Genomic DNA, 22,429 nt, shown 5'->3' with positions numbered 1-22,429 from the left:
TGCAACATGTATCTAATCATAGGACAGATGAATCAAAAGTCATATATATTGGAATGCATTTTTCATGCAAGCTGTTTTAAGTTTTTGTCTCGTCGATAGACACGAGGGATGCATGAATCTCCCCTGGCCGAAAAAGCTTTACAAACAGTTTATTATACACCGTTTAAACTTTCATTCGATCCAGTGTTGGTCAAAAACCGCAGTGGTCAGTTTCCACCAGAGCCGTTGATATACTTCAAAATACACACGTTTCGTTAACCTTACAAGCTAAATATCAGGGAAAGCATGGAATCAGGCGGGGTTATTCTTGCATCGATTCTATAGACGTTTACAAACTAATTAAGAATATTTCCTATTAAGCTAACGTTATTTATAATCCATCAAATATTTTGGCTTGCTCGGGACTGATCTTAACGCTTCACATGACTGAATATGCCCTAGCTAAGCTAAGGATTATCCGAGTGATATACGCCAGTTTTCAAACCTTCCCGCGAGTTGCGAAAAATGTGTGAAGGATACTAAACACAATACCCCCGATTTGACTGTAAAATTATGCTCCGGTATTTGTCCTTGGACAGATCTGTTCCTCTAGGCTCCAAGCTTTCCCAAGCTCTGGCTCTTATTGCGAATGGTTTAGGTATTGCTCGCTGATAACCCATGGATGACCTTTTATAAAAGATGCTCTTCTACCCTGAAATATAAAGTTTTTCCCCCAAAGAAAAACATTTTTTTCCGAAAAATGAACATTCAACATCTCTGAGCATTTGCAAAAGGTATTTTAAAACCATTCTACTCTAATCGCTCCTTGATTTACGTTTAAGTTAAGAGATAGTAATATTTTAACGTAGCAACGCCCAGAGTAACGGTTGCTTACAGTCAGAAAGTGCTTACAAAATGGATTCAATTCAGTACATTTCAATTATACTTAACCATGTTTACATAAAAGCTTTAGAGATGAGTACCATAAGAATTTTTGCATCATGGTCCTGAACATTGTTTCCTTTACCATGTTATGTGATCGGTGTCTGATTCGGGTGTTCAATATGTGAAACATATACTTAACTCCTTAACTTCCATGACAAGTTTTCCAGTCTGTTAAGCCGCATAGATCTCACCGACTGCTACTGAAAAGAATTATGTTATGCCGTAGCACTTGAATTTTCCTAATGTGTGGTAACCGATTTCCTGGTCTCCCCCAGTATCCCCAAACCTCAGTTGTGTAACTGGAAGATGCGTCTTATTCGTGAGGAGACCGCTGTCTTCACGCCATACAAAGTCATTTGCATCGCAGTTGCAAGCTGAATTGGGTTTTGCGCATGTGTTGGACATGCCGCATGCGCAGATTTGTTGACTGCTCCCAGGCGAGGCTCCTCCCCAGTAGTTTGTATTTAGGCCATCACGTGACACCCACCATCCGAATTTTTTGTTGTCGTAGTTAAAACTCGAGCCGTGGCACTCGTACTTGATAAACTGTTCACAGTGTGAGGAGACTCTGGTGAGACTTGCCAGCTGTGAAAGACTCGCTCCTGAGTAATGAATGTCACGCGTGTAACACCCTGGGCCATCACATCCACTCACTAAATTTCTGGTCTCGCTATCGTGACTGATGACTGTCACGCCAACTCCATTCCTGTCACTCATGTCACATGTGACGTCAAATAAAGGAGGCAAGCCTCCGTCGCCATCAGGATCAATGATGTATGTACCATTTTGTGCAGTAGAATCAAGCTTCTTTAAGTTGCTGCAAGACTTTGCTAACGCTGTTGAGGGAAAGGTTCATAGTCAAAGAACTGAGCCGGAATTACGAATCTATAAATTTTTTCAAGCTGGAAACTCTTTTCAAAGCCCGAAAAGTAAACTTTATAATGAATGCATCTTGTTGTTTCATCAGACTGGGTACGCAACTTAGACGTCATCACTTAACTCTGGATATGATTAATCATAATTATAATGATGTGATGTAATTTAAATGCTTTTGGTTATCAGCAGACTCTATTTAATATGGGTTATTGACCAAGGGTGAGTTCAAGACATGCGTGTTATTGACCTAGCGTGATACATCTATTAGGCAAATATTGATGGAGAGTATTTTTTTTTAATGTGAAGTTGGAGATACCGTGAGGCTAAATGAAGTCTTGGACTCACTCAAACCAGGGAGATGTTTGGTATAGATCTGATTCAGAATCTCTTATCTATTTCTTAGCTTGCCTCAGCTCCTAGACGTTATCAAAATCCTTTTCACGACTTATTTTCGCCCGGTTTGGCCACTGTTCGCGACTTCAATTCGTCAGCCATGTCGCGCGCTAAGAAGAATTCGAGTTATGGCAATTAGTCTCCTTGTCCAATCGATAGCACCATGTCTGTTGGACCGAGTATCATGTGCAACTGCTATGTAACTGCGGTTTTGAGCAAGATCGCATTTCAATTTCCTTTTTTATGATGGTAAAGAATATAATTGACATTTAGCTGAAGGGACAGCTGAAAGGATTTCTTTGAAACAAAACAAGACTGAAGTGAAAATTGAATATTTGATTAGTTATAGCGACTTCCTGGTGTGACTCTTTCATGGTGTTTCTTTTGTGCTGCGCGCGAAATAAAAACAGCTCTTGCCTAAAGCTCTTTAACAGCATAAATAGAATCACACTTTTATTCTAAAAATATTTTCCTTTGAACCTTGGAGTAAATATCGCTTTTAGCAACTCCAGATCAATTGTAGCTGATTAGAACATCCGTGCACATTACTTTATTCTACACATACAACGAAATAAATTAGAATTGCATAGCTTCTGAGGCTTTATCTAGATTTCCTAGAACTCACTGATACCATTGCTAACATAATGAGATATGACCATTCGCTCAGTCTTATTCAGGTCCACATTTTTTTTGGAAGCTTGTTAACACTAATCAAAAACGTCTTACAATGAGAAGATAATTTCCCGCGAAACCTGGTCATTAATTTTAATCAATTCACCTGGCCCCACAAACCGTTCTTGTCAAATGGGATTAATTTCAAGTTTTAAAGTTTAACAGTGGGACGAAAGCTATATAGAAATCGCGACAACACTAGGTTAGGTCAAGCAGGATGTGATCGAGAAATTCGTGTATTATGATTAGTGTTTTTTCAAGGGATCCGACAAACTGGTCGTTTTTGCATGATCTTTTCTTTCTTTCACTTAATTGCTTTTGCTCAGGCTTAATTATTCGCGGACACATTTGTGATTGATAATTACCGATATTCCCTTGCCGATATAAGAAAGAACTTCGTGGGAAAATTTTAAAAATAGACAGCCGCTTGAAGTATCTGAAGTGATAACCATATCTCGCTTGCATGATCAGTCATGCCTACATACAACTGTAAAATATCATTAATTAGCTGGTATATGGACACCTTAGCAGTTATAGACGTCTTTTTACCTGGATATCCCGGGTATCTGGCCATTCCCATGTATGTAGATGATGCATCCTTCACAAAACAGGCCTTGCAACTGTGCTCTCTCACCTTAGTGTTCAAATCGCATTTCCTCGAGTCCCACCAGAAGTTGAAACTCATACATTCCGGATCGATAACGCACAAGTCAAGGCAGTCTGGATAGCGTTGAACGGATTTGGAGCTGTAAGTCGTGTTGAGAAGAGCAAATCCACGTTGCGACCTTTCTTCGCGACACAAGCCGCTATAAACAGCTGAAAATTCGAGCTGAAGACAGTAGAAAATTATAGAAATACGGATGAAATACATATGGGCATTAGCATTAATATACTATTACACTGCTCAGTGCCAGGAAATCCTACGTCAGTGTTTTTTTCCTTGCAATATTGGAACCGAACTATCGACACCTGTCTTGCTCAACCGTGATCATTTAGTAAACTTAGAGGAGTTGAAACGAAGCCGTGATGTGCCAGTTTGCATAGACTACCCAGTGTTCTGCATCCAACCAACACATGTGTTGCCAGGCAACGCAACCTCTTCAGTTAAAATTGTTTTGAAAACTGAAAACATGACGTTTTGCTAAGTTTATAAATGAATCGGCTATGTATGAAATATTATTCTAATGTACAATTACTCTGGAACCTCGGGATAAAAATCGAAAAGATTCTTAATCAGACTCGTAAAAATACACGAAAATATTTGGACAGTCGCATGTATAAATTACCAAAAACTTCATAAAGTTTAATTACGGCGAGAACCGCTTAAAAGCTAGAGGAAGTTATTCCAACAACAAAGACGAAACAAAAGCAGCTAAAAATGCATAAGCCATAAAAAAAATATATATTATAAGAAGAAGTTTTAATTTACTTGCGACGCGCTTGCCTTTCTTCATAGCAGACATAAAATAATAAGCGCGCAGTCGAGTAAGAGTCTCTACGCAATCTACGCATACCAAGCATTTTCAATCCGCCTTTTAACAGTCCTCCATCAAGGCTTATTCGGATCGATATGAAAATTACAACAGTGGTTGGAATTAAATTTAAGTCTGGCATAATCTATTTCTTAAGGCAATGGCTATTACTACGTAAACGATAAACCAAAATAAAAAAAATTGCACGAGCCAGGTGTGATAAGACAAAGCCGTATGCAGGAATAAAAAATTACGTATGTTTGATCCAGCCTTTGTTTGATCCCAAGTAAATTAAAACATTTCAAATTATACTTTTAGCATCATAATAGCAAATGAATCGACAGTCGAAAACTATTTTGCATTGAAGACACTGCTTCAAATAATAACAAAATACATCTTGAAGATATGTTTTGAACCACGAAAGTCTTGTTGGTTTCTTTATCGTAATTCCAAGAACGAGACTTTTTCTTAAGGTCACTCCCGTTCAGGTAATTTACTTCTGATTGAAAATACTTGGTATGGTCCAGAAAATCTTATTGAGACACCCAACCTCGTTCCTAGGGTCTCTCATCTTACCGCCCCCTGGAGCGAGCGAGGAGAGACTCTGGTTGGGTCTGGTCACGTGCCACTTTGACAATTGAGAACATCAGGGAGGGGTCCTACGTAATCAGCAATTTGTCGCGTTGAGCTTTGTCGAATTCAAAGTATCGCGCTGCGACTGCCATTACCTGCGGCGTTTATCAATACTTAGTTTTCAGGCTGAAATTTCGAATAATATCTATTCCAACGTTTACCTAAAGGTTAAGCAAGTCTGTCTCGAGGCAATTTTAGTGGTCGTGATTTTCAGTGTTGCCGTCTTACCCACTGGATTTATGGAAAGTCAGTCATACTTCTGTCAACTGTGTAATTGTTGTTTCTCCTTTGAATGCACTCGATCAAATTGATGTAAAAAACATAAGAATGTCTCTAGGAAAACGTATAGCTTTCTCAAAGTAAAGCTACGGCAGTCTCTGAAGAAAAGCTGGACGAAGATAAATATGATGTTCGTGCAACGCACTGTGCTTGCAAACAGTCCTAATCAAATAGCTGGGCACGGCGTCACCTGCGGCGTCACGATATAGAATGCAAGTAAGCAACATGTTAACGGAATATTTTATTCTTAGTCCCTGGAGAGCCAATACTTAGCACCTTAAAACATATCTTGCAATAGAAACGAACCTAAACAAAGTACAAGCACGGCATGGCAAATTACTGAGGGGTCAAACTCTGAGAAGCGACGTGCAGTTAACAGCGGAAATCATGCAGACCCACGACCTCTAAAAATATGCTGTAACACAATCAAACAACTTCTCTTCTCTACTTACAATTTCCATTTCTTCTAATAACACGGCATAAAAAGTGCCCCTCAGAAACACGCATGACGTAAAGAAAGGTCGAGAGACCGAAAATTAAATGAGAATGAGCACAATTGTCACGAACCGTTGGAGTCTCGTACACTGATTTATTGGGAGGCGCCAGACGACGATCGAATAGTATCCCATGATGCATCTGGTTTAGGCTTATATTATCACTGAGTACGTGACGTCATCATTTATTCCACGCTCTCGCGATGAAGCCATGGCGTGCTTCCACACTTGTCTGGATTCCGAGGCTACTGCTTTCAAGAGTACCGAGTTAGTTTATATTCACTGCGTTTCAAAGGAGAATTTTGCCGTTACAGTGAAGGGTTTTACTTGTGTTTCGCTGGTCTGTCGAGAAATACATATAAGCTATGTGGAAAGCATGGACGAACTAAGAAGAGCTTTCGTCCCTGTGGTTGTTGTGAATTCGCCTAAGGACGAATTATTCGCTGGGGTAAGAAGCCCTGTGCTGATACGAATAAGTTACAACAGGTACATTCTCCGAAGAGAAGTAAAGGGGTTTTCTGATTTTTCTTTTGACATCTCTTGTCCGCTTCTTAGCAGGCTTGTTCCGTGTTGTGCCGTTTGCTGCATGACATCTCTTGATTACGGCTCCATTGAACTATTGAAATTTACGAAGTTAAACACTCCATTACTAAGGCTAGTTATCACTGCTGAGCATTTTGCAGTTTCGGAAAGAATAGTAACCAAAACACCTTCGAAAACAATCATTTTGACACTAAAAGATGACCAAGCTCGGGAATAAAGCGCCAAACGAACTGAGACTTGAAGCAGACATTCACACACGCAACACTGGTATGTTACGAAATTTCAGTCCACTTCGATCGCTTAAAAGGTCATAAAAATGTGGGTACTTCTCGGTACTCCTTTGCCAAAAATCATTATTATGTCTATATTTTGTGGCGTGATGCCCAAAAATCGAAGACATCAACATACTGTGCAAAGAAAAGCGAATATTCATGACCTTGTTACGGGTCAACGAACACTTTGTGATGCGAATAGTCATATAACACAATCAAAGACAAGAATACTATAATAAGGCCGCGCTCTTAAACACTTACAAATCATTATAATTGCGTCAAAAATTTAAATAATGCACTTTTCTAACCTTTTACTGCAATAAATATAAGAAATAGACCGCGGAGAAAACCACGTTATTTCACGCTGAAATCCATGATAACTTCGATGTTGCGTCACGTACGTAGAAAATTGCATCATGGGATACTATTCGATCGTCGTCTGGGGAGGCGCGGTGGCCTCATGGTTAGTGCGCTCGTCTCCTGATCGAGCGGTCCGGGTTCGAGCCCTGGCCGGGGACATTATGTTGTGTTCTTGGGCAAGACACTTTACTCTCACAGTGCCTCTCTCCACCCAGGTGTATAAATGGGTACTGGCGAACTTAATGCCGGGGGTAACCCTGCGATGAACTAGCATCCCATCCAGGGGGGAGTAGAAATACTCCTAGTCGCTTCATGCTACAGAAACCGGGATAAGCTCCGGCCTGATGGGCCACTTGGCTCGTACGCAGACTTTACCCACCTTACACTGATTTATTAACGACACAATAAAAATTATTTTTTTCTTTTTTTAGCCTCCTTTCGGTCGAAGATAAATCCAGTTTATCACTGTTATCAGCAACGATGGCGAAATGCATACCACGACGAGTTCGTTGTATTATCCTTCGCGTTCTGCGCTGCAAAGTTCGGGGCACCGACGGCACAATGAAACTTCAATAAATCTTTTCACCCTTTCGCTCCTTTCGAAGTGACTTTGGCTTTCAGTGAGCAATTAAAAGGCCCTGAATTCTCTAAAATTATTTAATCGCCGTTCACAAGACCTAGCTACACTTCATTCTGAGGTAAAGATGAGTCGAAGATCTTCCATACACAGCCTCGGCCGTGATGTGCAATTCTCCATTCGCCTTCTCGAGGAGATTTTTACAATATGCAACGTCCTTCACTGAACCATACAACCTTCAGCGACTTGGATTTCCACTATCAGATGATGGATAGGTTTTCCTCGGCGTTTGCAGAACATAACCGCCGGATATTGCCGCAGAGCATCATATCGTTCTTGGTTTACTTTGGTGACAAGACAGACGACGATCGAATAGTATCCCATGATGCATCTAGTTTAGGGTTATATCATCACTGCGTACGTGACGTCATCATTTATTCCACGCTCTCGCGATGAAGCCATGGCGTGCTTTCACACTTGTCTTGATTCCGCGGCTCCTGCCTTTGAGAGTACCGAGTTAGTTTATATTGACTGCGTTTCAAAGGAGAATTGTGCCGTTACAGTGAAGGGTTTTACTTGTGTTTCGCTGGTCTGTCGAGAAATACATATAAGCTATGTGGAAAGCATGGACGAGCGAAGAAGAGTCTCGTCCCTGTAGGCGTTGTGAATTCGCCTAAGGACGAATTATTCGCTGGGGTAAGAAGCCCTGTGCTGATACGAATAAGTTACAACAGGTACATTCTCCGAAGAGAAGTAAAGGGGTTTTCTGATTTTTCTTTTGACATCTCTTGTCCGCTTCTTAGCAGGCTTGTTCCGTGTTGTGCCGTTTGCTGCATGACATCTCTTGATTACGGCTCCATTGAACTATTGAAATTTACGAAGTTAAACACTCCGTTATTAACGCTAGTTATCAGGCTGCTGAGCATTTTGCAGTTTCGGAAAGAATAGTAACCAAAACACCTTCGAAAATAATCATTTTGACTCTAAAAGATTACCAAGCTCGGGGATAAAGCGCCAGTGAAGCGCCAAACGAACTGAGACTTGAAGCAGACATTCACACACGCAACACTGGTATGTTACGAAATTTCAGTCCACTTCGATCGCTTAAAAGGTCATAAAAATGTGGATACTTCTCGGTACTTCTTTGCCAAAAATCATTATTATGTCTATATTTTGTGGCGTGATGCCCAAAAATCGAAGACATCAACATACTGTGCAAAGAAAAGCGAATATTCATGACCTTGTTACGGGTCAATAAACACTTTGTGATGCGAATAGTCATATAATACAATCAAAGACAAGAATACTATAATAAGGCCGCGCTCTTAAACACTTACAAATCATTGTAATCGTGTCAAGGATTTAAATAATGCACTTTTCTAACCTTTTACTGCAATAAAAATAAGAAATAGACCGCGGAGAAAACCACGTTATTTCGCGCTGAAATCCATGATAACTTCGATGTTGCGTCACGTACGTAGAAAATTGCATCATGGGATACTATTGGATCGTCGTCTGGTGACAAGACATCCCGCACTCCCGTAGGCTAAGTATATAGACAAAATTCCTACTAGGCCGCCCATCCCTTCAATAATAAAATTGTCATCTCCCAGATTCTGGGAGACACGTGACCAAACCCAACCAGGGTCTCTCCTCGCTCGCTCCAGGGGGCGGTAAGATGAGAGGCCCTGGGAACGAGATTGTGAGACACCTTACTTTTCCTTCTTTTTTGCATATCTTACTGAGATCTACAAGGTAATGTACGCACTGTAATTGGTTGACATTTGTATTCAAAACACCCTTAAAAATCGTTTAATTTTAGCTTTATAAAAAGAACTGGAACAAAACAGCCTTTTCTTTATTCCCAGAGATTGAGAAATGGGACGGAGTTTAAGTATGGGCTAGAGCACATTTAAGCGACTGAGTTTTTCATCAGATTTCAGGGGAAAATGGTGACTTCTGAGCATGCGCATGGAGGTTATCCTAGACCCATTGTTCTCAAGCCCGGGTGCAATCCATATCAAGGGCGGGAAAGAGAGAGTTCAGGGACTGGACTGGACTCCTGGCATAACGGATTCGCTGTAGTCTTGCTCAATGCTATGTAATGTGTAAACAAAATATTAGGCTCCAAGGGTAGTCTAAGGACTATACTTTAAAATATTGAAAATCATATTCAAAGTTCTGACTATAGTTAAATTCCAAGAAAATCAGCTTTATTTGGAAACTAAAGAATACCCTATCGTTACTATGGTAACTTCTGTTGCTTGTAAGACAGTAAAAAAATAATACTACCATCATTTTTGTTCGTAACTTGCTTTGGAGCTCGGTAAAAATCCATGCCGTCAATGTTTAGACCTCGAGAGAAATTTCCTCAAGTTATAAAAATATTACCTCGATCCTCCTTCAAATAGTTCGCTGAGCCTCGTATAGGGGCGAATTATCTGGAGTTTTCTCGGCTATGATGCAGCGGCAATGGTTTTTTACGGGGGGTGACCCCTGCTAGTGACAGCGTTTCTTCCTCGTGTTTCTACAGACCCCTAAAATTGACTGGCACCTACGTGGCCAATATAATGGTATCCTGCCAAAAGAGTTGCTTCGCCTTCCTAGAAAAGTCCGGGGAAAGACTAAGGCACCTTCTTTAGTCTTTGCGGACTAGAACTAGGAAAGATCCAGGCGACTCTGCGGGGTAAAATTAGATTTACAGGGTAAAGTAATGGTATTTCCGTTTGAGGATGTTCGGATTGTGGTTCAGTATGTATTTCTGCCGAAAAACCACCTTAAGATCTTTGTTTGATGAAAAGCAAAATAAAAACATAATACACATGGTAATAAGTATATGACGTATAGTTTTTATTTACAGTTAGATGGCTAATTCAGAAGCCTCGATTGATATGATAATGACAATGATAAATCAGATTAACACAACTGAATCACAAATAAGGGAGCTTAAGCAAAGCTCGACGGCAACGGTACCGAGAACCTCACAAAACAAAGACCTTGAACCCTATTTAGCCTGGGTTTGTTTTCGTTCGTGACCCTGGGGGGGGATACTTCGTGCTTCCCCTCCCCCATGTGTTTCTTCAAAAGAATTGACTCAATAGTAATCAAACTAACATGTTGTGTTAAGGGCCAAAATTTATTTGCTTTAGTGACAAGCACGTGTTAATTATGACGTCACAGAATACCAAAATAGAGTCACATTGTCCTCCATCTTGGTTTTCAAAACCTTTTTAAATAAGCCAGAATAGCTCCAAAATTGATTCATAAGATCAGGAAAAGTACAACCGATAGAGTAGATGTAGTCATAAAATCCAAATTCAAACTAAAACACAAATTTAAGGTTTAAACACTTAATTTGAGAAAAACACCCTTTGAAAACGCGGTTGACATAGACAAGTCCAGTCACGTAACCAAGCAATTTATGTACCAAATTGTTCCTTGATAGTTTAAGGAAAAGGTACCTAGTTTGACCACCTTAGCTCGAACGCTCCATTTCAAACAAAAAAAAATTCTAAATTTGTTCCTCCCCAAGGCTAAATAGAGTTAACAAGCAAAACAATGGGTGTGCACGTGCGTTCTAAATCTTTGTCCATTTCTTAGCCGTCGGGCTTGCAAAACAAAACGTGAAATAATCCCGAGGAGGTGAACTCCCATATAAAAAGGACCGGAGTGTTCGTCGTACCTTTCAGGACCTTTTAGGGGTTAAAAAAAGCTGTTGTGGTATCTCTTAGGGTGTTAAGCCTCAAAAGGGACCCTAGCGGGAGTTTTACCGGTACCTTTCGGGGTATTGATCCGAAACAAATATGACAGAAGATAATGTGTTGCATTAGAATTGGTTCCTCTTATTTTTATCCACGCCCACAAAACAGGATATTGGTACCTGTTAGAGGTTCTTTTCAAAATTTCCGACGAGCACCTATGTCCTTTGTATATTGGAGTCCACACCCGCGGGGAAATAACCAATCCAAGTTTTGTGTGGTTATAAGAGAACGTGAACCACATTAGCTAATTTTTCCTATTTCCCCATTTGTAATTAACACTAATTAACACAGTTGAACAATTTTTTAGACTGATAGACGTGCCAAACAGAGCTACAATCTTGGACAAAATAAATGGAACACCTGGACCACCCCTCCCCCCCCCTCCCCCATTTCAATGATGCCAAAACGGCGCGGTTTTGCTCCTTCGCGCCTTCATCATTGCTTTGGGGGGAAAGGGGGTTAATTGTTCCTTTTTATGCTGTCCAAGATTGTAGATAACTGCGAAAATTCGAAGGTAAAATAAAAAACTTATGTTGAGCCGTCGTCATCGTCCTCGTTGTCGACGTCGTCGTTGCTAAAGCAAGTCACGTTTTCGGTGAGGTCGCAAACAGCCAGTTGCTCGTTATATTTTAAACCTGCTGGGCACCTCCTCAGGATTTTCTGGCCTTTATAACATTGTATGAATCGAGAGCAGTTGATGGGATCTTTATAAATTCCATCTGGATTGTACTGGCAGTCAACTAAACAAATTGGAAATAAAACAGCAATGTTATCTACTAATATTTTCGCTTTTGCGTAAAATGCCGGAATTGATCTATTCCTTTCAAAATCTTTAATTAGTTTGCCAACATTGGTGAAGGTAGCGCAAATTTGAGCAGACTGAGTAAGTCTTCTATATCATTTTCCTCTGAAAAGTGGACTTTGTGAGTACAAGGACTGACCCATCCGATAATGCCACAAATCATTTGAAAGGACAGTATCCTCTTAGCGAAAGTTCCCTTTTATCATTTCCCTATCCCGGGGTACTCCCTTTTTTGAGCTATATACGTATATGCGGTCCCAAAGGGCATGATTTTTTTTTTTTAGCAATTTTGGGCAGAAACTGAGGGAATTGATTTTGGTCATTTCGGTCTAAAATAAGGTGTGGTTTTTGCAATCTACCCGGGTATGTTTTTTAGAAGAAGCTACTTTTTCATCATTACTGATAAGACCATCAGCAAAAGTCCTTTAACATCGATCTGAACTAGGGTACTAATTGTGCTAGGTATGAAATAGGTGTTGATTTCAGGGTCGCGTTTTTGGTCAGGTCATAAATAGGGTAGGAAAAATCGCAGATTTTGGTCTTAACTAAGGGCAAGGATTTTTCGTGGCGGGCCGCACATCCGGCCCACTCAATAGGGACTTTAAGATATGGTACGGCTAGGCTGTAGTACGGCGGTAAATAATGAAGATCACTTCCGGTGACGTCACGTCGCGCGTTCCAGCACAGCTTTTCCGCCGTAGCCTTGCTTTCTACCACGGGAAAGTGCCTGGTTTCGCGGCTCTTCACTACGTATGTTTAAGCATGTTGTTTTCTTCTCATTTTAACGCTTTTTTCACTGTTTGTCATTTGCACAAAGCATTTGAACGATTTAACAATCTACCGTGAGCGACAGTCATATTTTTTCCGGGCCGAACAGCCACAAAAAAGAAGGCTTCATATGCACCAAGCTGAGCTATAATGTTTATTGCTGTTCAAAATATATTTTATCAGAATCAAAAGTTTTGTAGTTTCGGGCTTATCACGTTATACGAACATCTTGCCCTTGCTGAAATCGAGCTTATTAATCAGTGTTATTTTGTTTTGTGGTTGGAATTACAGTGCAGGCGGTTCTAAAAGCAGCTGAGAGGCAAATCTAAGTTCTGGTAGATGTAAGACGGATACAGAAGAAGGAAATCCTCGTCATTAATCAAGTCTGTGTCGTATGAAAGTAGAATTAAGTCTCTGGTTTCCTTGAACGAAGCCATTTCTGTAGACATTTAGAGGCTGCTTATGCTGTTGCCGTAGAGCGAAATCCGGAGAAAACGGCGTTGTCGGGCTAGTCCCTCACGGCCCAAGTTAGCCGTAGTAGAAAAATCGCCGTAGCGTATCTTTAAGTCCCTATTGTATCGCTCAACCCCCCGGGATTGCTATCCTGTTGTATTGTCAAATACCACCAAATTAACAATAAACTGGATAAAAATAGGACGAAATAGGACAAGCATTTTGAGGGTGAAGTTAAAGATTACAAGGACTGAGATGGATTTTGTGACAAGAATATATTTTTAGTGCCATTGTGAATTTTGTCATAGTTGATAATCTACCTGCACACCAACGTCCATTTCCATCAAACCCTTCTTTGCAAGAACAGCTGTGAGAACCAACAGTGTTGGTACAATTCGCATTCTCGTCGCATTTGTGGCTTCCGTTGTTACATTCATCAATGTCTACATGAATAACAGATATATAGCAGCAATAGCCTCCATTTGGCGCGAAAATATGCTCGGATATTTGTCCGCGGACAGTTTCTGCACGGTTCCGAGAAGCGAACAGTTTTCCAGGCGAGAGCGAAGCTTTAGGAAAACTGTGAGCAAAATTGCGAAATTTGAGGAACAGATAATGTCCAAGGGCAAATATCCGAGCATATTTTTAAAGCTGTTGTGTTTATGATTATTCAAACATTTTTCGAAACGCGCGCATTTTGAGAATTGGGGAATATCACTCGGATACTGCCCAGTTTTCAGCTGGGACATATTCAATCACGTGACTTGTTTAAACCAATCGCGTGCAAGCAAAAATATTTGATGAGTCATAACAGGCAATATGTCAATGCTACACCGATCGGTGTCTGCAATAGCAAGGGAAATATCAGGCATATAGACCAGAACCAATCACAACTCGTAGCAAATACGTGTAGCTGGCAGGAGAAGAGCGGGAAAACGTAAGGGAGTTAGCGCCTGCGTCACAGACATTCTTCAACGCCGGTTTATATCGAGGTTTTCGTGGCAAGTCTAGCTACACCGCAGGCTAGTCCGGGTGAACCATGACTGGTTTTGAATGGTCGAAGAATTAAGTAGCGCGAGATTTTTTACAACACAGGAAGTGGCTAACCGCAACACCAAGTAAGGTAAATGCAAATTACTTTCGACGCTCATTGCAAATTAAAACAATCACCCTGCATTCATCGATTCTCGGCTACAGTAAGAAGGGATACTAGCACAGGACACGTTGAACTCCCGTCATCAGGGGCCTGTTTCTCGAAGATCCTGAAAAGTTTTCGCACCCGGAAAGCCATAGCAAAATCTCCAAAATTATGATCATAGAGCTGTTTTATTCACGCATTTTTAATATGAACACAAGGTCCCTTCGTACAAGAAGTTTCAGGCGTATACACCTCTGCGTTTTTAGATAGAGATGAACTAAGAATGGCTTTACGGGCCCGAAAAGTTTTCGGGGCTTTCGAGAAACGGGCCCCAGGTCCCGTTTCTGTTATTCAAAACGTGAAAGTCAACAAACCTGAACATGAATGTCCATCTCCAACAAACCCTTCCTTGCAAGTACAATCATAAGAACCAGCAGTGTTTGTACAGTTCGCATTCGCGTCGCAGTTGTGGTTGCCAATGCTGCATTCATCAATATCTACAATGACAATGGATATATCAGTCACAACCCGAGTGCGTAAGTTGTCAGTTGCCGGGATACAAAGTTAAGGAGGCTGGCATCAGTTTCCAGCACTTTTAAAACAGCTATACTTTGAAAGATGAATACTACCACTTTTTAACAAGTGATGCTGCAATATCACACACAAATGCCCCAGTAAAATATCCCTATTATCGCTGTCAAGTTCCCAAGTTTCACAGAACATTTCATTTCTCTTGACTCGATTTTTTACCAGCTTGATCAGATAGCTATAGCTTCATCCAACTCGGAGTCAGAATCGTCAGAATCTGATAGCCCGATCCTTTATCTGAAGCCACCCGACCAACTCTCGCTTATCCACTCATTGCTCTATTTTCATTCCGCCTTCGCTGTATTCGCTTTTTCGAACATTTCCGTGGTCCATGTTTATCTATAACTTAAGCGAATTACACTCAACAAGAAAAATGCTCGGTAGTCAGAACAACAATGCTGGGGCCTGCAAAAGCCGTCTGGGTTTATTGCATACACGTCATAAGGTAGCCTGCAGTGCAGGCCTATTTTGGACGCACGAGTGCACATTTTGGTATGAGGCCGCCATCTTGGATTTGGCAACTGTGGCGGATTGGGGCGAGGAAATATTTGCCGAGGGAGTAGGCGTGAAGTGGAAAAAATGGGCAAGGGGGGAGGGGGAGTGCTCTACCGCTTCCTGCGTATTTTACAACAGAACAGCACAGTCGAAGGTTATTTATTTGTTAATTGTACTTAGACAAGACCAATATCGACAATTTTAACAGTTTAACTTATAACCTGGAATTCTTACATACGAATTTGACGATTGTTGAGTTTATTCGTGTACAAAAACTTTATGGCAAATAATCAGGAGCTTGATCTAAGGACGTTCGCGCTAATTGTTTCTGCGCATCCTTACTGCGCACGCAAATTTACACGCCATGTCATGCATGCATCAGAGCGCGCTCTCCGTAATAAATATGATAGGGGAGATGGCCATTGCTATAACTTTGCCTGGATTTAACGATCTTGGACGTTCGATGACCCCCACTTTTCTTTCCAGAAACAGATTTTATTTACATTTATCTCCACATTGTCCAAAAAATGAACAATGAACAAGTCAACGTGGGAAGTTAAGAAAATTTCAAGATTTCTGTCCACGGGACATCGAATCCTGCCATCTTGCGGCTGCAAGGCTCTTGAAACTGTGGTCGCTAAATGCGAACTTGTTCTTTAAGTAACCTCACCAGTTGACTAAATTCACTTAATAAGTCCACTTAAACAATATTTGGGGAGAAAATTTCACTTCAAAAGATCTAATTGCAATATTTTTGAACTTACAGACACTGTGGCCTTATTCGCTAACGAAGCCCGATTTTTTCCGATTTACGGTGTTCTTCCGAGCATGTTCTCTCCAAAACGAAGTCGGTGACCCCCCATTTTTTTTTTTTTTTTTTACATTTTTGGCATAACTAACTCATTATCTTACAGTTGTAAAAGTCTCAGAAAAAAATCAATGTTGGAAAATTTTCGCGCGAACGTCCTTAAATGAAAATGATACGTAAGTGTGAAAATTTGCCCTCTGTTTACCATTTCGATCAAATGCCACATTTATATCACTAGCAAATAGCTAGCTCAGGAAACTCAAGCCTAAAGACTGGAACCCTTTTGTGTTTTTATATTATCTTACCTGATCTGGCCATTCCCATGTATCTGGAGAATGCAGCCTTGTAACACAGTGGACAAGTTTCTCTTGATTGATTATTCTGATCGCACTGTTTTGTGTCCAACCAGAAATTCAAGCTCATACAACTTAGGTCATTGATACACAATTCAAGACACTCAGAAAAGTTCTCTGTAAAGCTGGAGCTGTAGTTTTTATGGAACAAAGCGAAACCATTTTGAGATCTTTCACCTCGACACGAATCACTACCCGCGTGTACAACTTGAAGCAGTAACGCGTAACACACGAGTAAAATAGCGAGCCGTTTCATGTTTTCAGCTTCTGATCATGAGAGACTTTTACAATTCTCGCGTGATAGCAGTGCAGGTGAGAGATTAGGGGCTTTTTAGACTTAGTGGTAAAATGCAGTATGTCAAGTATTCCCGCTTTAAAATAATATTAAGTAAATACATTTGACTTACTAATTAAAGTGTGTCAGGTTGATATATCGAGAAATAGCAATCTAGCTGTAGCTGAAATTGAGCTTGAAGAAGTAAATAAAAAGAAAAAGAAAAAAAAAATCCCTACCAAAAAAGAAACTCTAAGATTTGTCTTCACAGAATAAACAATTGAACAGGAATTTTGTATTTTGTCTTGGGAATATTTTAGGCATTAGCATTGCACTTTGTATGTGTTTTTTTGGTGTTGTTGTTGTTTTTCATTTCTAATTTAGTTTAAGAGGGGCAATTTCTTTTTAATGTACTACTTCCGAGCCTCGGAAATTTTACATGTATTCCCTATTCTACTATGGGCTGGATAATGCAAGTGGTCTTTTGATACTGAACGAAAACACTTGTGCCTTCACGTTACATTGTAATTTCCGAAAACATTGATTCAGGCGTAAAGTATAGGACGGAAAGATGCAACAAAGCCACAGTATCCAAAATAGAAAGTTAAAAAAAAAAACAATAACAAAGCCCATATAAGTGGCGCTGCAAAGAAACATTTCCTTAAACTCCACTTAGCTTGGTAAATATCTGGAAAGTGCGTTGAAAAAATACATTACGAAACAAAGCAAATATGTCAAGACATGTTCAATATCATGTTTTAATTTCGAATGTACAATACGCCACCCAAAAATGGTTCAGCGCTCAACTGAAAATAAATTTCATTGAATTACAATGTAGTCTTGAAAATGCTCAGATGTATTTCATCACCCGGCTCCCACTGAAAAATACTTACGTATGTATCTTATACATTCTTATAATTTCACACAGCTCAATGTTTGAAAACGGAAACTTAGTTTATTCACATCCAGTACATTTTCGCATTGTCCAGAGGTCAGTTGTGTCACTGATAAATTGAATAAAATCATTTCATCCAACTATCCAATTAAGTTAACTTTAAAAGGCTTCCTGAACTGCCCGGTATCAAAATAAATTTCATGACTGACCGATATATAATGAACGGTTTTAGGGTTTTACTAAAAAAAAAAATGCTGCAGTTCTTAAAACTTAGTTTACTTAAAAAGAATATGTGACGATGTGCAGAGTTATTTCAAAAGATTATTGTACTTTTAACTGAAAGTCGAGAAATCTTTTTTTCAAAGCTATGAAATCAATTTTTGCATGCCTACTGTGAGGCTGTTGGTCTCAGTTATGTTCCAAATGGACAAAGGTATTAGTTTCTGAAGAAATTGCTGAACTGCGTCAGGTTGGCGAGAGAAACACAAAACTGCGTATCAACTTAAATTTGATAAGGGTGAATTAACCGCCCTAACGAGTTTGCGAAGCTGATGTTTCGAGGTGTTAGCCAGAGTTAGGCTAAAATTTCTCAGTTAAGCACACTTCACATAAGACACATTCTAGGCTAAAATTTCAATATTCAAAATATAGTGTTTTTTCCAACGCAATATAGTAAATCACATGCGATACAAAAAATGGTGACAAAAACTAGTCAGAACACTGGCAGTGTTATGAGCAAACAATACTGTACTGTGAATTTTCAATATAAAGGCCACGCCCACGAGCACAAATTTTTTTCAAAAACAAAAGTAAGACAGTAAACACCATTTCAAAGAACCTATGGAGGCCAAATTATAAAAAAACTTAGGTTCTTACACGCGGGTTTTCACTGTATACAAAGATTGCGCACATCAAGGAACGATCACCAAAGGGAGGTTATGTATCTGAATTATATTTACCAAAAAAAACACACACGCGCGACAATTTAGCACTAATGACAAAATGTGTGGAGGGAGTTTATAGCCAACTTAAATTTTTCGCAAATTTAAGGTGGCTCTGAACTCCATCCGCAAAATTTTTATAAAGCATGCAAAAAGTTGTATCTCAACATCCTGATCAGAACTTGATAGTGAACAATAAGGGTTTCGGGTTTGACATAAAACTTCAAACTTGTGCTAAAATGGTTTAAGTCTAAAACAGTCACATGATAAGGATATTTGACGATGTGTTCTGTGGTATTAGAAGATTAACTGCTCGCGGTCACAGTTTGTCACAATACAAACCGACCCCAAGCCGGCAAATTCACTGAATAACATGTTTATTTATTTGAATTTACTTTCAGTGACTTTCCTTGCCATTTTAAAGTGAACGGAGATAAACTTGTGTAGAGTAATCGTCGATGGAAGTGTAAAAAGGGCAAAGGTTGACGATTACCGTACCGCTAGTTCACCCACAAAAATTGATCAGCACGACAATCTCACCCGCCGTTACCCGCCGTTACCCGCCGTTACCCGCCGTTACCCGCCGTTACCCGCCGTTACCCGCCGTTACCGTTACCGCGGTCAGAGATAGGAGTTATAGGAAAATCCGAACGGCGATAAGAACCAATCAGATTGCAGGATTCGTTACCCTACCCTCTTGGGAAAAATACAAATGTAAATTAAGCGCCCTAATGAGTTTGCGAAGCTGATGTTTCGAGCTTTAGCCAGAGCTCTATCCACGGAACGTCACCTGTATAAAACTGTTTGAAATATTCTGTTTGAAGTCCTAACGGTAATTTCCAGCGAATATACAATGATTGCGCTTCAAGGAACGATCGCCAAAGGAAAATTATCTGATTTTAAACAAAGGGTCAGAACTAGCAGCGTGTGAAATGATATTTTCAAAAAAGAACCACGCAAATTTAAGGTGGCCTCTGAACTCCACCCACAAAGCTTTTATAAAGTTTTATAAAGTTTGCAAAAACTTGGGGAAAGTTGTATCTCAACATCCTGATCACAATTTGATAGTAAGCAACACGGGTGACCGAGCTTCTACTTTAATTATAAAGCGTTGAAAGCTCAAATCAATAACGTATAATGCTGTTGCTATGGCAGCCTTTCATGAGAAAAGATGACCACAACTTGTTGTGGGAATTGATGCCACCTGATAAAGAGTCAGGTGGCATTGATCGACATCAAAGTATAAGTGCTGTGAAGAGCTGCAAAAGGTTTTCAGCCACCTTAAGTTAGTTATGTGTTATGGCTTCTAAGCCGGTCATAACTTTTAGCACGAAATGAAAGTCAATAATCATGACAAAGCTGGTTGCTAAGAAATGAAATTTACGTTTTTAATAAATTCGAGCTCATTCATCTCACTTGTCTGGGATGTGACTTCTTCCAAAATTTACGACGCGATTAGTATCCCATGCAGGAGTCTACCTCAGAGATTTAACTACATCGTAATGCTTTACACGGTGTGTATGTTGTTCTCGAAACCAGCCATTCCTATATTGTATTTAAAACTAAAATATACGATATCTGGATAAAGAGAGAATGAAGAGCAAGGGAGTTTGTCCGCCAGGTAACCCTTATCCCCAAGGTAATCCTGGTTAACGAGGGCTCTGGGAACGTGAACACGTGATTGCGACAAAGAATCAAAGCAAACGAAGACCAAGGAGGTTCGGGAGGTAGCTCTGAAAAGAGCCATTTTGAATGGCCGTTTTCAAATTTTCTTGAACTTTTCATACGAGGAAGAATTATCGGCTTACGGTCGTTTCGATACAAAGGGAAGTGGGTTCGATACAGCTCTCACCATACAGTAAGTCGATTCGATACAAACTGAAGTCGTTTCGTAGCAGAAGTAAACTAGAGGAAATATCGCAATGATCTTCGCATCGCATACGACAGCGATCGATCGAAAGACTGTTATCCCAGAGGGAGAAAAATCATATTTGTCTAGCTCCGGAGGTAGCCTGCGCTTAGCTCTCCGAATTCTACAGTCTCGTTCTCGTCCCCCCGCTTCGCTCACCGAATTTTTTTCCGTCCTCCCTAAGAGCCTGTTCGCAGGCTAGCCTGGAGGCCTCGGAACTTTTTGTGCTCGCTGAATACGCTGACCTTCCTCTCTGAAACGAGCCCGATTTGAAGGGAAGTCAGACGAGCCTCACGGTGGAGCAAATCGTCCATTACAAAACAAAAACATTAATGTCGCTTGACAATTCTAAACGTGGAAATTCAGACTGTCGGGTATCTTAAAGTTTTTTATCGAATTGCCTTCAGTTTGTATCGAATCTATCGGAAACCGAATTAACTGTTTCTTTTATAAGTTTCTGATTTTACTAGGCTGTCGATTGAGGTCATAGAGTATGCGAGGTTACAAAATAACTATTTTTGAAATGATAACAGTTTTATCAGACGTGAGAATTGTAAACGTTTTTGTTTTTACCGCGATTTCAGTGCGTTTGAACAACACTCACGCTTTCGGGCATCGTGCAATTTTTTTTCGGGCAATAAGGTCACCCCCCCCCCCCCCAAGTCCGAAGTTGCCCGCACGCCTATGTCTTTTCCCACCAGGTAAGTCCCTTTTTCCCTACTTTAGACACAAAAGACAAAGTCTTTGACCAAAGTTATATTAAATTAAAGCAGCTTGAGCCACTGAAACCAAACCATTGTTTAGACCATTACATTAATTGAAGCTCGTATAGATAATTTTAGTTATCAAATCTGGGCATAAGAACACATTCCTTCGACTAAGCGGCTTTTTCATGATAAATTGTACACACTTTAATAAGATACAGACCGCCCAAACATCATTTTTTTTCATTTTGACCCAGCGTTTAAAACTATGGAGAGATCCACTTAAGATATCCCTTTTGTCTAAAGCCAAAAACAAAAAAAACCACTCTACCCAATTAAGACGGTAACAGAAACTGTACGAATAGAACTTAACAAGCAGAGGCAAGTTCAACTATTTTTACCTCCAAGTCTATTATGGCATATCGCTTACAAAAGTACTTAAGTTACAATTCGCCACTGCAGCCACTGAACATTTTGAGACTACATCAAAAACGTCTCAGCGAATTGCCATAAGAAGTTTATCCTTTGTGTGATATCTTCGGTCTATAACGAGAAATATAACTATGAAACAACAAGATAAAGAGAAGCAGACGAACAGAAGACAAACACTGGATAGCTTGTGTTCCGGGTCAGGCTTGCTGTTGTCTGTTGTGTGTTGTATCGCGCTAATTCAAGTGGAATTCAGAATAGAAGAACATCATCGACTGATATCACACTCAGTAACATTCTGTGCTAACATGGAGACGGAAATCCTTCGAAAAGTTCAACAAAACTACCAAAGATGGCAAGTTAAAACAGACGACACTCCCTCGCATGGGACAAAAGGTTGGTTTTCTTTTGCAATCGTATTACAGTGAACTCTCTCTCAGCTTCGGCAGCGGATCTTGCCGTCTGCTTTACATGAAACCGAACTGTGAGAGAGCTGACTGTACACAACGTACAGCACATGTATATTTCTTACTACTAAGATCCCACTAGCATAGAAAGTGTATAGAAATATAATTCTACCCGGAGAACTTTTCCAGTAAATTTAAGATTGCAGCCA

The 22,429-nt window shown here is 40.1% G+C and overlaps 4 protein-coding genes across 4 annotated transcripts in view; 3 read left to right on the top strand and 1 right to left on the bottom strand.

The window, feature by feature from the left end:
* The window catches only part of LOC145465016 (uncharacterized), a 286,590-nt gene that overhangs the window by 125,249 nt on the left and 138,912 nt on the right, over nt 1-22,429 (top strand). The window lies entirely within an intron of this gene.
* LOC145465339 (uncharacterized) overlaps nt 1-22,429 on the top strand; it is a 191,500-nt gene that overhangs the window by 106,683 nt on the left and 62,388 nt on the right. The gene's annotated exons all lie outside the window — the stretch shown is intronic.
* LOC145465342 (neurexin-4-like) lies at nt 950-3,980 on the bottom strand. The gene is made up of 2 exons (XM_081449120.1): nt 3,415-3,980; nt 950-1,760 (listed from the first exon to the last, which is right to left on the bottom strand). Exons 1-2 carry the CDS (start codon nt 3,734-3,736, stop codon nt 1,135-1,137), a joined length of 948 nt encoding a protein of 315 aa, XP_081305246.1. The 5' UTR covers nt 3,737-3,980; the 3' UTR covers nt 950-1,134.
* The window catches only part of LOC145465017 (uncharacterized), a 15,642-nt gene continuing 15,044 nt past the window's right edge, over nt 21,832-22,429 (top strand). Inside the window, exon 1 of the mRNA XM_081448830.1 lies at nt 21,832-22,209. Within this exon, the coding sequence (XP_081304956.1) occupies nt 21,948-22,209 (262 nt within the window). The 5' untranslated portion in view covers nt 21,832-21,947. The remainder of the gene's footprint in view (nt 22,210-22,429) is intronic.

Source organism: Orbicella franksi, chromosome 13, assembly GCF_964199315.1.
Source record: "Orbicella franksi chromosome 13, jaOrbFran1.1, whole genome shotgun sequence".
Classification (NCBI taxonomy): domain Eukaryota; kingdom Metazoa; phylum Cnidaria; class Anthozoa; order Scleractinia; family Merulinidae; genus Orbicella; species Orbicella franksi.
This window is presented reverse-complemented; position numbering and strand designations above follow the sequence as displayed.